Source organism: Kogia breviceps, chromosome 8 (genome assembly GCF_026419965.1).
Source record: "Kogia breviceps isolate mKogBre1 chromosome 8, mKogBre1 haplotype 1, whole genome shotgun sequence".
NCBI lineage: Eukaryota > Metazoa > Chordata > Mammalia > Artiodactyla > Physeteridae > Kogia > Kogia breviceps.
The window spans coordinates 53,751,933-53,766,654 of record NC_081317.1 but is presented as its reverse complement, the minus strand read 5'-3'; the positions used below and the strand labels follow the sequence as shown (position 1 = coordinate 53,766,654).

Here is a 14,722-nt window from a genome sequence, read left to right as displayed (position 1 = left end):
ACAGAGAGGCAGACGGCCTCCCATAGTTAGGGCCACACTAACATCACATACACAGTTTAAAGCAAGTGCTGGCAACTGGAAAAGTAATTTATGACAGTAAACAAATGGCTCTTAAAAAAAATCTGTAGGGTGATAGAAAGCAGTGACAAAAGACAAACATTTGGCTAAACAGTGTTCAAAGAAGAAAAAATGGACAGGGTCATCATGTAGAATGTTCTCGTGCATGTGAAGAGTGCCAAGTGATGGGGCTTATAAGTAATGAGAGGGGAAGAGAAATCTGAAATAAGATTGTCATTGCAGTCACACGGCCATTGCCAGACTCTTCTGTTCTACCTCAGTCCAAACAGTCAATGTAAATCCTTCAGTTCTAGAATGTGTCCTCGAACAGGCAGAACTTTAGGTTTTATGAGGAGAAACTTGACTTTAGCTTTAAGAAGAAGAAAAAAATCATTGTATTATGGCCACTAGACATACATCTGATTCTAGGACCTCCCTGAAAAACAGCTGCTGGTGCTCAAGGTAAGAAAACAATGTACAAAGTTTTAACAAGCATTTGCTATCCTGATTGGTATGGACACTTAACTTTTCAATCTTTAAAAAAAGCCCTCTTATTTTTTTATTTTTTTTTTGTGGTACGTGGGCCTCTCACTGTTGTGGCCCCTCCCGTTGCAGAGCACAGGTTCCGGACGCGCAGGCTCAGCGGCCATGGCTCACGGGCCCAGCCGCTCCGCGGCACGTGGGATCCTCCCGGACCGGGGCACGAACCCGCGTCGCCTGCATCGTCAGGCGGACTCTCAACCACTGTGCCACCAGGGAAGCCCAAAGCCCTCTTATTTTTATGATTGTAAAATAATACATGCTAATTGCACAGCTAAGAAACTCGTAGTGAACATTGAAGCCAGTTACACATGGATGTCAATCTAAAGAATGGTACTAAGTATGGTTGCAAAAGCAAATGTGTCCATAGATTGTTCTTAAAAGATTAGATATAAAATGTAAAAAATAATAATTATAGCAATAATTGAATAAAAATAATTTAGTGCTAACCCCTAAATTATATTTTCAAAAATTGGGAAATAAGGAGCTGGAAGAAAGCATGAAAAAATATAAGAATATTAAATTCTTTGTCTAAAATACAGAGTTTTAAAGATTCATGTTTATTTTTTACTTTAATAATTAAAGAGATGTTGGTCAATGGACAATTTTTTAACTTAAAAAGAAACAGAGCGGGCTTCCCTGGTGGCACAGTGGTTGAGGGTCCGCCTGCTGATGCAGGGGACGCGGGTTCGTGCCCTGGTCCTGGAGGATCCCGTGTGCCGCGGAGCGGCTGGGCCCGTAGCCATGGCTGCTGAACCTGCGTGTCCGGAGCCTGTGCTCTGCAACGGGAGAGGCCACAACAATGAGAGGCCCGCGTACCTCAAAAAAAAAAAAAAAAAAAAAAAAAGAAATAGAATTAAACTGGAAAATGAACCTTCCAAGCACTGTAGAAAATAAAAGTAAGGAAATTATAGTCTACATGGGGGAAAACAATAAAGAGGCCTAGAGAGAATAATTAAAATAGGATATTAGAAGTAAAATCACAATAGTTTCATCAATAAATGGGTTGAACTCCCTATTAAAATACCAAGAATTTCAAAGTAAATTTTTAAAACTCAGTGATTGTTTATTAAAAGTGAAAAGTTTACTAAAACAAAGTCAAAAAGATATTAAATGTATTCCCTTTCCCTTCCCCACCAAAAATAGGTGTCACAATACTAGTACAACAAAAAGGAAAATTCACCACAATAATCATGAGACACAAATATAACTTGTGATATGTATCAACTTATCATGTTGATAAGTGGTTCAATTCATAATGAAGATATGAGTCAACAAATTTTATGTGCCAAAACTCATTGCATCCAAATGTACAAAAGGAAAATGTTTGCAGTAGGAGAAAGTGACACAAATAAAATAGAACTGATCCATGAAAAGAACCCTCTCAGTTTTAGATACCTCTATGATGCCAAATATACACGTGACATGGAGGAGCTGAAAAATAACAATTGATGTGAGTGATTTACTAAATATGTGTCTACAGATATCCATCTCAAACATTGCAGCCTACAGACAACACGTTTTTTGGCTCCCATGAAATATTAGCAAAAACCAGAGTGTGTTGTGTACGTGTATAAAATGTACATAAATACATATATTATAAATATTTAAAAATAAATGTTTATATAAAAGATAAAAATTTATAGAGAAGATATAAATGCTTTTAAGAAAAACAGAAATTTTATCAATCTCTTATTAAATTGACCATACTGTTAAAAAAAAAACAAACCTTCATTTTAAAAGTCAAAATAAATGCCAGCCATTTGAAAGTTTTAAGATGCTCCTTTAAGTAACTCTTTATTAAAAGAAAAAATAAAAACTGGAATTACAAATTATTTATAAAGTAATTAAATAACTATCATAACCTTTAGGATGAAGCCAAGTTTATATCAGATAAAAATTAAATCTTAAATGTTTTAAGTATTAAGAAGGACAAAATGTAATAAGCTAAGCTTTAAATTTAAGCTAGAAAACAAAAAATTTGTAAGAAAAATTGGTAGAAGGTATTGAGGAGGATAACATAAATAATTGACTTAAAAGTCAAAAAAATCAATAAATACATTCAAGCATAAAAAAGACTTTTAAAAATTAACATAATTTACCAACCACCTCTCCTTAAATCTAAAGAAGAGAAAAAACAGGAAGAAGAAGGTGTGGGTAACCATAGACATGAAGATTTTAAAATTATCAGATCATACTCAACATAAGTTTTTGCTAATATAATGATGAGGTGGACAATATTTGCAAGAAATAGATATTACCAAAATTGGCTCAGGAACTTAAAAACTTGTATAAACTAGTAATCCAACTAAAAAATTAGAAAAAGTTGCAAAACATTATTAATAATATTTTTGAGTGCCTACTATGTGCTCTGCCTTAGATCAGGTACTTTATTCATTACCCCAATATAACAACCCTATAAAGTAGGTATTATTACATGCATTGCTCTGTTTCCATATCACCCTGTATTTCTCTTATCAAAAAACTCATTACATTCTGTTGTTATCATCTGTCTTCCCTACTAAACTCTAAACTCCACCAGGCTCAGTGTCCTCCATGAGCACCTCCTGTATTCCCAGCACCTACATTCACATAAAGCCTGTCACATAGGGGTAACTCAACAAACTGTTGAGAGAATGAGAACACTGGGAACTCCCATAATACAGTATAGTTAGCATAGTATAGTATAGTATGGAAAAATTACAGTACAGTGTCACTTATGTATATGGATATGACAGTCCTACCCAACATATATGTGTATGTGTTTAACTATAATGTAAGAGTTGCATTCCTAAGAAACCTCATATTATTAAGAACTATGTTATTAAAAAACTCTTTCAATGAGATGAAGGAGAAGACACATAACAAAGTTACTTTCCTGCAGGAAGTGGAATAATTTTTAATAGAAAAAAATGTGTCGCTATAGCAAACCTACACTGAGCAAATCTACCCTTTGATTATGCTATGTGCGTAAATCAAGCCTTTTCATATATCTTCCAGTTCTGTCATTAGCCCAGGTCTTCTTATATTGCTTACCCATGTTATCACCTTTATCAAACCACTTTTCCTTTTTTCTTGTACTATTTCCATCAGTAGGCTGATGACTTCAGCTATCACCCTTGCAGTGCTAGGCTACTGCTTTTGTCTGTGAGCATTTTCTGTCCCTGAGGTAGAGGGTCCGTGACCCATGCTGGTCCCCTGAGGCTGCCTCAGCCACAGTGAACGACCCAAGAAACGAACACTAATCTGAAATAGGTGGGCCTTTAACCGTAGAGAGAAAGCATGCCACTTCCTCATACTTATTCCTGGCCCTAAAGTCTTACTGTTCAGCCATTACTTCAAGTCTGTGATGTTCCCAATATCCTCCCAATAAATCCTTTTGTTGTGTTGGTTGTAGTTCAAGTTAGCCTGAGTTCATTTCTTCTACTTACAAGGGAGAAAAAACCTTAATTGATAGACCCATTTTCTTTTTTTGTGGTACGCAGGCCTCTCACTGTTATGGCCTCTCCTGTTGCGGAGCACAGGCTCCGGACACGCAGGCTCAGTGGCCATGGCTCACGTGCCCAGCTGCTCCGCGGCATGTGGGATCTTCCCAGACGGGGGCACGAACCCGTGCCCCCTGCATCGGCAGGCAGATTCTCAACCACTGCGCCACTAGGGAAGCCCCGTAGACCCATTTTTTAATGATAAATCCTAAAACCATTCAAACAAAACAAGAGTTTTTGTTTTTGTTTTTTTCTATTTACCATTGCAGTGTTAGTACTGATATCGATGGTGCCTTGGGCAGTTAGTCTAATGCAAAATGTCTTTCCTAAATGATGCATCATATTGTATCTGGTTTGCCTCAGGAAAACGTGTGCTGTGACAGAAACACGGGCACTAGAACAGGATGACCTGTCAGAGATTAAGCTTGATTTTGTTTTCATTCTGTCTCCTCTCCCAACGAAGAAATAGAACAGCCTTAGTCTTCCTTGGAAAATGAATTTCTTCTAAGGCAAGAGGTAGGGGCCTGGTGTTTGGGAATAAGCATATTTAAGAGATTTGAGTTATACAAATCTTGGCCTCTACAGATAATAAAGCTCTACTGTGTTTATCAGAGAAGGGAGAATTACCAAGTGTTTCTGTTAAAGTGTTAAAAAAGAAACATTTCTTTTTGATATTATGGCATACACAGACCATGATAATATTTGAGTTGCATATATTGGGGTAAACAAAGAGGTTGGTCACCCTCTTTGAGGTTGGCTGTGGGGTTCCCAAAAGACAATCCAGGTAACAACCCTTGGTTCTGACCCTCTTTCATTGTCTCCCCTGGGGCAGTGATTCCATCTATGCCTCATCGGTAGTAGGTTCAATAAACAGGTACCCTTTCTTCTGTAGCAACACCATCAAACAGAAAGCTGGCTCAATTCTTGATCAAAGGCTTCTCACTAGACGCTTGTAAATATTACATATTCCATTTGTAATAATGCTTCTGAGCAAGTATATAAAGATCTTGGCCTCAACTGAGAATAATTGTTAATAGCCATGATTGGCTGTTTTCATCTGTTTTTAAGGAAGAGAGGGAGGCAAAATAATTAAAATGTGTTTTGAGCCCATGAAGCCTCAGGCACATGAAGGAATTCAGAGCAGGTTATCTTGAAAGACTCTTAAAAGCTGGTTAAGACTAAAAGAAATCTGTATGTATGCTTACCAGAAGAACAAAAATTTTCATGATAGACCCAAAGTAAAACAACCCAATGTTCATCACCAACAGAATGAATAAATATATTCATACAATGGAATACTGTACAACAATGAGAAGAGGAAAATGTATTACCATGCAACAACATACCTGCAACTCACAAACATAATGTTGAGCAAAAGAAGCCAGATGTAAAAATTACCAACTATATATAAAGTTCAAGATCAGGCAAAACTGATCTATGCTCTTAGTGGGTGAGTAGTGATCAGAAGAAGGTTATCGTAGCAGGTGGGGGGAAGGCACTTCTAGAGTTCTGGTGATGTTCAACAGCTTAATGTGGGTGCTGGTTAAACAGGTGTGTTCAATTTATATAATTCATCAAGCTGTAAATCTATTATTTGTGCTCCTCTCTGTATGTGTGTAATATATGATATAAAATTTTTAATTGATAATATTTAGAAAGAAGAACAAGCAGAGAGTGGGAGTGTCTTCTAGGCCTATGGGTCCTAACCTTTTTTAATTTATGGCACACAGAGACCATGATAATATTTGAATGCAGATTGGAGTAAAAAGAGAGATTAGTTAAAACCTGAAGAACTGGCCCAGGGGCTCCAGCTGCCCTGGGGACTGAGAGGATCAATGTTTCAGAACCTTTCCTTGTCTTCATTAGCAGGGAATCTATGACTTTCCCTTCTAGCCAGAGGGATCTGAGTGCACAGCCAGGAAGGACTGGAAGAGCGTGGTGTCAGACACGTAGACCCTAAGAATTGCATCCTCCCTTTGTATCCATTGACCTCTCTAGCCGTGGCTTCCAAATTCAATTAGCCAGGTTTGACCATTGCACAAGCATTAGAGACCCCATTTGTCTTAACAGTGCTACGCAGGTCTCTCACCCTGCTACTGCTTTCCAGATTTCTTTCTCCAGGAGAGTATCTGTTTCAAATTATTGTTCCCCAGATGTTTTGGGTTCTCTTTCTCCAATCTGAATCATATCTGGCTATTTCCTGCCTATATTACTGATCTCAGTCTGCTTTTGTATTTCTTTTCTATCTTCACTGGAACTTTCAACACCTCCCATTTTGCATCCTTTATGCATTTTGTTAAATCAATTATATTCATTTTTCAACGATCTCAAAGAAAACAGCTTGCAATCAGAAGCCCCAGATTTATTTCCTAAGATGATGTTATGTGGCTTTAAGCAAGCAATTTGCCTTCTCTGGGTATGATCTGTGGATTGAGGAAACCATTTTCTTGGCTCTCTATCAGAGAAGTATCTGTGGGAAGGAGATTCCCATAATGGTGAGCCTTGAGCTTTCAAAAGATATTCAGGAGAAAATCAATTTTAAACAAGGAAGTCACCGCAGGCTACCATCATTAGAACTTAAATCTCCAAATCCATCCACTCAGATGCTCCTGTTTGTTGTCACATCAAAAGCTCCATGAATTCTGCCTCTCACATTTGTCCCCTCAGTCATTGGTATCTCCCATTTGACTGCTGGTAATGGAACCCTTTCCATGTCACTGATCTAAAATAAGACTTTGATATTCTGCTCTACACCCCCCTGGATTTCTAATTCCCCATCCAGCTGTTCTGACCCCATTAAAGAAGTTGCTTTACCACCACAACACACACACACACACACACACACACACACACACACAAGCTTGTGCTGGGAGCATTGAAAACCACTCCAGAAGAATGTCCTCAAACCAGGGATTTTTAGACTTAGATTTTATGGATCAGTAGAAAAGCAATGTTAACAGGGGTAGTTGTCACAAGATTATTCCCTGGAGTTCTAACATCCTATAAAGCTCTAGTTCTCATGTTGGATATGGTAAAATAACTGAGTCAAGTTCATACAGGATTGGCTCAAGGAAAGGGGGCCATGTCTTTTAATGTTCAGTTGTATTTGTTTTCTATGCTTTATAACAAATTACCACAAATTTAGCTGTTTAAATCAACACACACATGTATTATTTCAGTTTCTGTAGGTGAGAAATCCAGGCACATCTTAACTGTGTTCTCCACCTCAGGGTCTCATCAGGCTGTAATCCAGGTGTCAGCCAGAGCTAAGGTCTAATTAGAGGGTCAACTGGGGAAAGAGCTGCTTCTAAGCTCTCAGGTTGTTAGCAGAATTTATCTATTTGCAGTTGTAGCGCCGAGGTCCCTTATCTTGCTGGCTGTTGGGTAAGGGTTGTTCTCAACTCTGAGAAGCTTTCAGAGTTCCTTGTCATGTGGTTCTTTTTTTTTTTTTTTTTCCGGGTCTCTCCCGTTGTGGAGCGCAGGCTCCACGACATGTGGGATCTTCCCGGACCAGAGCACGAACCGGTGTCCCCTGCATTGGCAGGCGGGCCCCCAACCACTGCGCCACCAGGGAAGCCCATGTGGCTCTTTTATGGTCCCTATTATAATATGGTAACTTAATTCTTAAAAGCCAACAATGGAGGTACTTTTTCTTTTTTCCCCCAGTTGTATTTTATTTTATTAATATATTGGCATATAATATTGTATAAATTTAAGGTGTACAACATGTTGATTCAATATACTTCTGTATTGCAAGATGATTACCACCATCTCATTAGCTAACACCTCTATCTCATCACATAATTATCACCTCTTTTTTGTGGTGAGAACACTTAAGATATACTGTCTTAAGAACTTTCAACTATATAATATAGTATTATTAGCTGTAATCATCATACTGTATAATAGGTCCCAGAACTTGTTAATCTTACAACTGGTAAGAGAGATATTTTCTTTGCCAAAATAAAAATGTATCATTCTAAGGACCTATTAGGCTTCCTCCATTCTGCTTTGAAAAGCTAGATTACTGACCATATGGCCCCTTTTGCCTGAAAACTAGGAAATTCTGAGCCAAATCTGTAGCTCAGTCACAGCAGCAGTGTTGGTTTGACCTACACATCTCCTTTCACATTCCAGGGAACCTCTTTACAAAGAAACTGGCATTATCAAAAAGTAGACCTCTGGCATCCTCCAGGCCATGGTCTGCTGTTGGCTTTTTCAACATCTAATCTTTGAGTTATTGGTTAATGTTCAGTTAAGAGTCCCTACTTGATGTCCTAGAAACCTCAGCCATGCTTCTATTACTTTGACTTCCTGCCTCTATGGATATGCTATTTCTTCTGACTGGTTTACCCTGGTATGAAAAGCAGTGCTAGGATCTTTTATTTATTTATTTATTTATTTAATTTATTTCTTTTTGGCTGTATTGGGTCTTCATTGCTGTGCGTCGGCTTTCTCTAGTTGCAGCGAGTGGGGGCTACTCTTCGTTGCAGTGTGTGGGCTTCTCACTGGTGGCTTCTCTTGTTGTGGATTAGGGGCTCTAGGTGCGCGGGCTTCAGTAGCTGTGGCACGCGTGCTCAGTAGTTGTGGCTCACGGGCTCTAGAGTGCAGGCTCAGTAGTTGTGGCACACAGGCCAGTTGCTCCATGGCATGTGGGATCTTCCCGGACTAGGGATCAAACCCGTGTCCCCTGCATTGGCAGACGGATTCTTAACCACTGCGCCACTGGGGAAGCCCTGGGATCTATTTTTTTATATTTACTTCATTAGCAGTTGATACATCTTTTGTTACAGGCAACTTTACATTCCTTTTGCAAAATATATAAAATTTCAAAAAATAAAACCCAATATTTTAATTCTAGAACTTCACTATGATGCAAGGTAAAAACATAGAAAAATATTTTGTTAATTTCCAAATATCTCTCCTATCAATCATTGCCTTCTCAATTAAAAGATATTTCAATATTAGACATTGAAATAAAGTAAGGGACTCAACTTGTCAATCTAGAATTCTCACTTTTTTGAGAATTAGCCCCAAGTCAGTCCTTTCTTTACTCCTAATGGGGAGATAGAGTCATCACCAAGCCCTTTAGCTGCTGTAGCTCCTAAATGGCACATGGTGAGAAATGGGTCCCTCCAGAACAGCATAGCAAAAGGAAAGGGTGGAGAGATACAGAGGATCCTAGATCTTGTTATGCAAATGTGGGGTGAATGAGTGACAATAACCCTTAACAATTTACAGTTTTAGTGGAGCCAAGGTGACCCAGAATCATTTGGAACTCAAAGAAAATGATTTTGTGTATGAGGGGATCCCAGTGATGAAGTGTTGATGGCTTGATTCACATTAACAAAATGAGAAAGTTAGGGAATTGAAAAAGGAAAAGTGTTAGTGAAAGATATTACCTCTGTTATTGTATATGTGAGGGTGAGGGAGAGAGAGATCTCTATTTTTGGGTTACTCAATGGGGTTGAGTAGGCCCCAGGACATTCCCATTAGTGGATAATTTCGCAGAGACATCGTTCACTTGTATGGGAAGAGAAGACTGCGTATACTTGCTAGTGAAGTGAACTGAGGGACAGCCTGCTATGAGCAGGTGGACACCCACAGTGTGGAGTGGGTTTCCATGTAGATATGGGAAGCACACTGGGAGCCTGAAGCAAGGAGTTCTATTACCTCTGTCAGTGTTGGAGCAGGACACTGAAGTTAAGAGAAAAAAAAAGTGAGGCTTTTTGAATAAGTCACCTAGGGCTGGAAGAAACATTGTTTTGTTTTCCTAGAGCCTCTTTGGCATGCTTCCTTGAAGCTAGGCCAGTCTTGGAGATTTTAATAAATTTTCCTGCATTGGATGGACTTGGGCATTCTAGCCAACACATTGTCTGTGCCAAGCTTCCCCTAACTGGCAAGTAGTGCTTATGTTAAGCAATTCTTAATAGTGCCTTCATTGGTAGATTACTAAACATTAGGTAAATCAACAGTAGCTCTTCATCAAGAAGATCAGTGACCCTTGGCACAGGATAATTGCCAAGAACACTTGTATTTCTTGTTCCTGCATCTGTGTGGTCTTTGGATGTTGGCACGCTTGGCAGGGCACATGATGGAATATTGAGTGCACAAGATTTAAAAGGTAGTAGACTTGCTCCTGGATCCAGCTATGCCACAACTAGCTATGTGATGTTTGGCAACTAACAACTTCATAATTTCCTCAATCCCAACTGTAAAATGGGAATTAATATAGCAGTGATTAAAAGTGATTTATACACCCAGCACTATACTAGATCCTGGTGGGGCCGGGAGGGTAGGAGAGCATGCTTAAAGAATTATGGCTCACTTCCTGGCTTCAAATAGTCTGTATTCCCTACCTTACAGGGTTGAAAATACTAAATGGGGTGGTGTATATGCTTTGAAAAATTGTAACATGCTATATAAACACAATTTATTACTGCATTTACTGAAGAAAACCTGCTGGTTCCTATAGTTTAAAATAATTTATTTTCCTTACAACATGATGCTTCCATGTATTTCTCAGTAATTCCCCATCCCAAGAAAATGCCTGGCTCTTTAGGTCAGTGACAGCATCCTATAACATCATCACTGGGAGAAATGAAGCTCATCGCTTCCTTCTTTGTCATTCCTTCTTCCTATTCCAACACTGACCACCCTCTGCCCTCCCTTACAAGGGCTTGGTGGAAAAGTAATCCCTTTGTTTCACCACCACCTTTGATGCACCCCCATGCTGACTCCAAACAGCTCATGTTCACTAAAATTGAGCTTTCCTTTTATTCTCACATATTCAATCAGAGCTCCAGATGGGTAAGCAGGAGATCCCAGATGGCCTGACCACTTCCTGGATCATAAAGCTTCTCAGTATATAAAATAGAAATCTCTTTGATGATCCATGTATTTGTCAGGATTTGTTACACAACACATGTCCCAGGCAAGTCTCCTGTGATTTCCAGCACCTCTATCATAAGCCCAGAAAGACAGTTGGTTAATTTGTTTGTTTATTTAGCTTTCGCTTGGGCAGTTGGTTACAAAGTTTCCTATTTCTTTTTCTTCTGCCTGCTGCATCATCTCCTAGCTTAGAATGCAGTCATGATGCCTTTCCTTTAAAAAGTACATGAATGCTAAGATCCAGGATGGACTGCTGATTCTCTGAAATAATGTCATGTTCTTAATTATTTGAGATATATTTCTCATCATTTATTTGAATTTCTTGGCTCTCATTTACCTAAGTGGAAAACATCTATGTATTTATTGGAGACTTCCCTTGTGGCACAGTAGTTAAGAATCCACCTGCCAATGCAGGGGATACGGGTTCAATCCCTGGTCTGGGAAGATCTCACATGCCGTGGAGTAACTAAGCCCATGCACCACAGCTACTGAGCCTACGTGCTGCAACTACTGAGCCTGCATGCTGCAACAACTGAAGCCCTTGTTCCTAGAGCCCATGCTCTGCAACAAGAGAAGACACCGCAATGAGAAGCCCGTGTACTGCAATGAAGAGTAGCCCCCACTAACCACAACTAGGGAAAGCCTGTGCACAGCAACAAAGACCCAACACAGCCAAAAATAAATAATAATAAAATTTTTTTTAAATATATATGTATTTATTAAACAAATATGTAATGAAATCTTACTATGTGTGACACTGTTCTAAGTGCTGAATATACAGGGTTAACAAAACAAATCAAAATCCTTATGCTTCTATGCATCCTTATTCTTATCTCACGAGAAGTTATATATTAGTGAGAAAGAGAAACAGTGAAAAGAATAAGAATAAGAATGAGAAGGGAAAAGGTGGAGAAGAAGAAGAAGAAAAAGAAGAAGGGACCATGTATGTGTGTGTGTGTGTATATGTATATATATATGTATATATATATATATATTATTTTTTAATTGTGTAAGTTCCATGGAGAAAAATGAAAAATGGAGAAGACAAGGAGGACAGTAGGGGGGGGAGATGCAATTTAAAATTTTAAGTGCTAAGAATAGACTATGGGGAACAAGGGTGAAGCAGAAAGACAATGGTGGCTTAGCATAGGGTGGTGATAGTGAGAGAGGTGAGAAGTGGTCACTTTCTGGGTTTATTTTTAAATTAGAGCCAATAGGATTGTTAATAGATTGAATTTAAGAGAAAAAAAGTTAACACGAGAGAAGCTAACTTGGGGAAGAAGGTGAAAGTTTCGTTTTGGATGATGAGGGTAGTGGAGGTGTTAAAGGTTTGAAGAAAGAGGAGAAGTTATGAAATAGTAATTTAGAGAATGAAGGAGAAAGAAAGATCTGAAACCATAATACATAGTAGTTTCCTAAAACTGATAAAGACATAAGTCCTCAGACTGGAAGTACAAAGTCTTGAACTGAATATAAAAAAATAAATCCACATGTCAACATTAAAATGAACCTACAGAACATCAAAGAAAATAAGACTTTTAAAGCTCTCAGATAGCAGACTTTTCCTCAGCTGCAATCAATGCCAAAAAAATAACAATAATATCTTCAGGGCTGACAGGAAATAACTGTCAATCTACACTCTTATTCCCAAACAACCTTTCATTTGTAGAGACAAAAAAGTCATTTCACCACACAAAAACTTGGAGTATTTACCAGCTACTGATCCTCACAAAGGGAACTATTAAATGATTTATCTCAAGAAGAAAAAATGAACCCAGAAGGAAGAAATGAAACAGCACACACACACACACACACACACACACACACACACACACAAATAAAAATAACTATTTTGAATTTTTAAAAGTACAATAAAAGCTCTAATCACAATAAAAAGATGCAGTGGGGGGCCGTGTCATCAGGGTCCGGGCCATGTTCAGTTCCAGCGTGAATATCGTGAAGCCCTATGGCAAGGAGCCAGACGAGTTCGAGTCTGGGATCTCCCAGGCCCTCCCGGAGCTGGAGATGAACTCGGACCTCAAGGCCCAGCTGCGGGAGCTGAACATCACGGCCACCAAGGAAATTGAAGATGGTGGTTGTCCGAAAGCTATCATAATCTTTGTTCCCGTTCCTCATCTGAAATCCTTCCAGAAAATCCAGGTCTGGCTAGTACGTGAGTTGGAGAAGTTCAGCGAGAAGCACGTTGTCTTTATTGTTCAGACAATTCTGCCTAAGCCAACTCGAAAAAGCCATACAAAAAATAAGCAAAAACGTCCCAAGAGCCGCACTCTGACAGCCATGCATGACGCCATCCTGGAGGACTTGGTTTTCCCAAGTGAGATCGTGGGCAAGAGAATCCGTGTGAAGCTGGATGGCAGCCGACTCATAAAGTTTCGTTTGAATAAAGCACAGCAGAACAATGTGGAACACAAGGTTGAAACGTTTTCTGGTGTCTATAACAAGCTCACGGACAAGGATGTTAATTTTATTATTATTATTTTTTTAATGCGGTATGCGGGCCTCTTACTGTTGTGGCCTCTCCCGCTGCGGCTCCGGACGCGCAGGCTCAGCGGCCATGGCTCACAGGCCCAGCCGCTCCACGGCATGTGGGACCTTCCTGGACCGGGGCACGAACCCGTGTCCCCTGCATCGGCAGGCGGACTCTCAACCGCTGCACCACCAGGGAAGCCCAAGGATGTTAATTTTGAGTTCCCAGAGTTTCAGCTGTAAACAAAAATGACTAAAATATTATTCACACACACACATACACAAAAGATGGAGTTGGGGCATTGTTCCTTGGTAGTAAAAGTGGAAAGTAATGTTTGCCAGAAAGATAGAAATATTACATAACTAAATGTTGGCAGAAAAATATATGGTTAAATATTTTGATAAACATTTAAGAGTAATAACTAAAATGGTAGGAAAACAATCTAGTTTATAAAACAGCATAAGGGAGGAAAAATGTAGTTATCTTATTAGTCCACTAGATGAAAGGAAGTAAAAGAAAATAAGCAAGAATAAAAAAAGGCAATCAGAAAACCTAAAATAAAAGGCTAGAAGTAAACCCAAATATGTCAGAAAACTCAATCAATGTAAGTATTTGACCTTGCCTAATAAAAAATTAAGCCTGGTTTTGTGAGTCTTTTGTTGCAGGCAATTTAAAAGTAGATTGTGTTTTTATAGCACATCTGGTAATCTCTGCTTCCGAGAATAAAAGAAGTAATATTTCCAGCTCATTTTGTAAGGTTAGTCTAACACTAATATTTAAGCCAGACAAGGATTGTAAAAGAAAAGCATATATTTGCAAAGAGATACAAAGTCCTAAATAAAACATCAGCAAATCATTTGTCAGTGTATAAAAACCAAAGAGTTTATAAGAAAATCTATGTCATACGCTTTAAATACAATTAAAGGAGATAAGTATGTACTTAATAGATGCAGAAAAGTCATTTTATAAAATGTAATATTCATCAAGATTTTAAAAAATCTCTGCAAACCAGGATTATAAGGGAACTTCCTTAACACCATATACCTATAGCAAGCACTATCTTAATAAAACATTTCACCTACTATGACTGCTTCACTTCAATATTGTGATAAAAGTCCTAACTGATCAAATAAGAAAAGAAAGGAAATAAGAAGCATAAAACTTGAGAAGGAAACCTGAAACCTCTTCTTATTTGTAGATGATGTGATTGCCTAAAGAAAATAAGAGTGTATACAAAGTTAGAATCAATAAGAGAGTTCAG

At 38.6% G+C, this 14,722-nt stretch overlaps 1 protein-coding gene across 1 annotated transcript; it reads left to right on the top strand.

Moving 5' to 3' along the window:
• The first annotated feature begins 12,905 nt into the window (after positions 1-12,905).
• LOC131760966 (small ribosomal subunit protein eS7-like) lies at positions 12,906-13,703 on the top strand. Its single transcript, XM_059071148.2, has 2 exons — positions 12,906-13,451; positions 13,668-13,703. The coding sequence occupies exons 1-2, from the start codon at positions 12,906-12,908 to the stop codon at positions 13,701-13,703; spliced, it is 582 nt and encodes a 193-aa protein (XP_058927131.2).
• Positions 13,704-14,722: the final 1,019 nt, after the last annotated feature.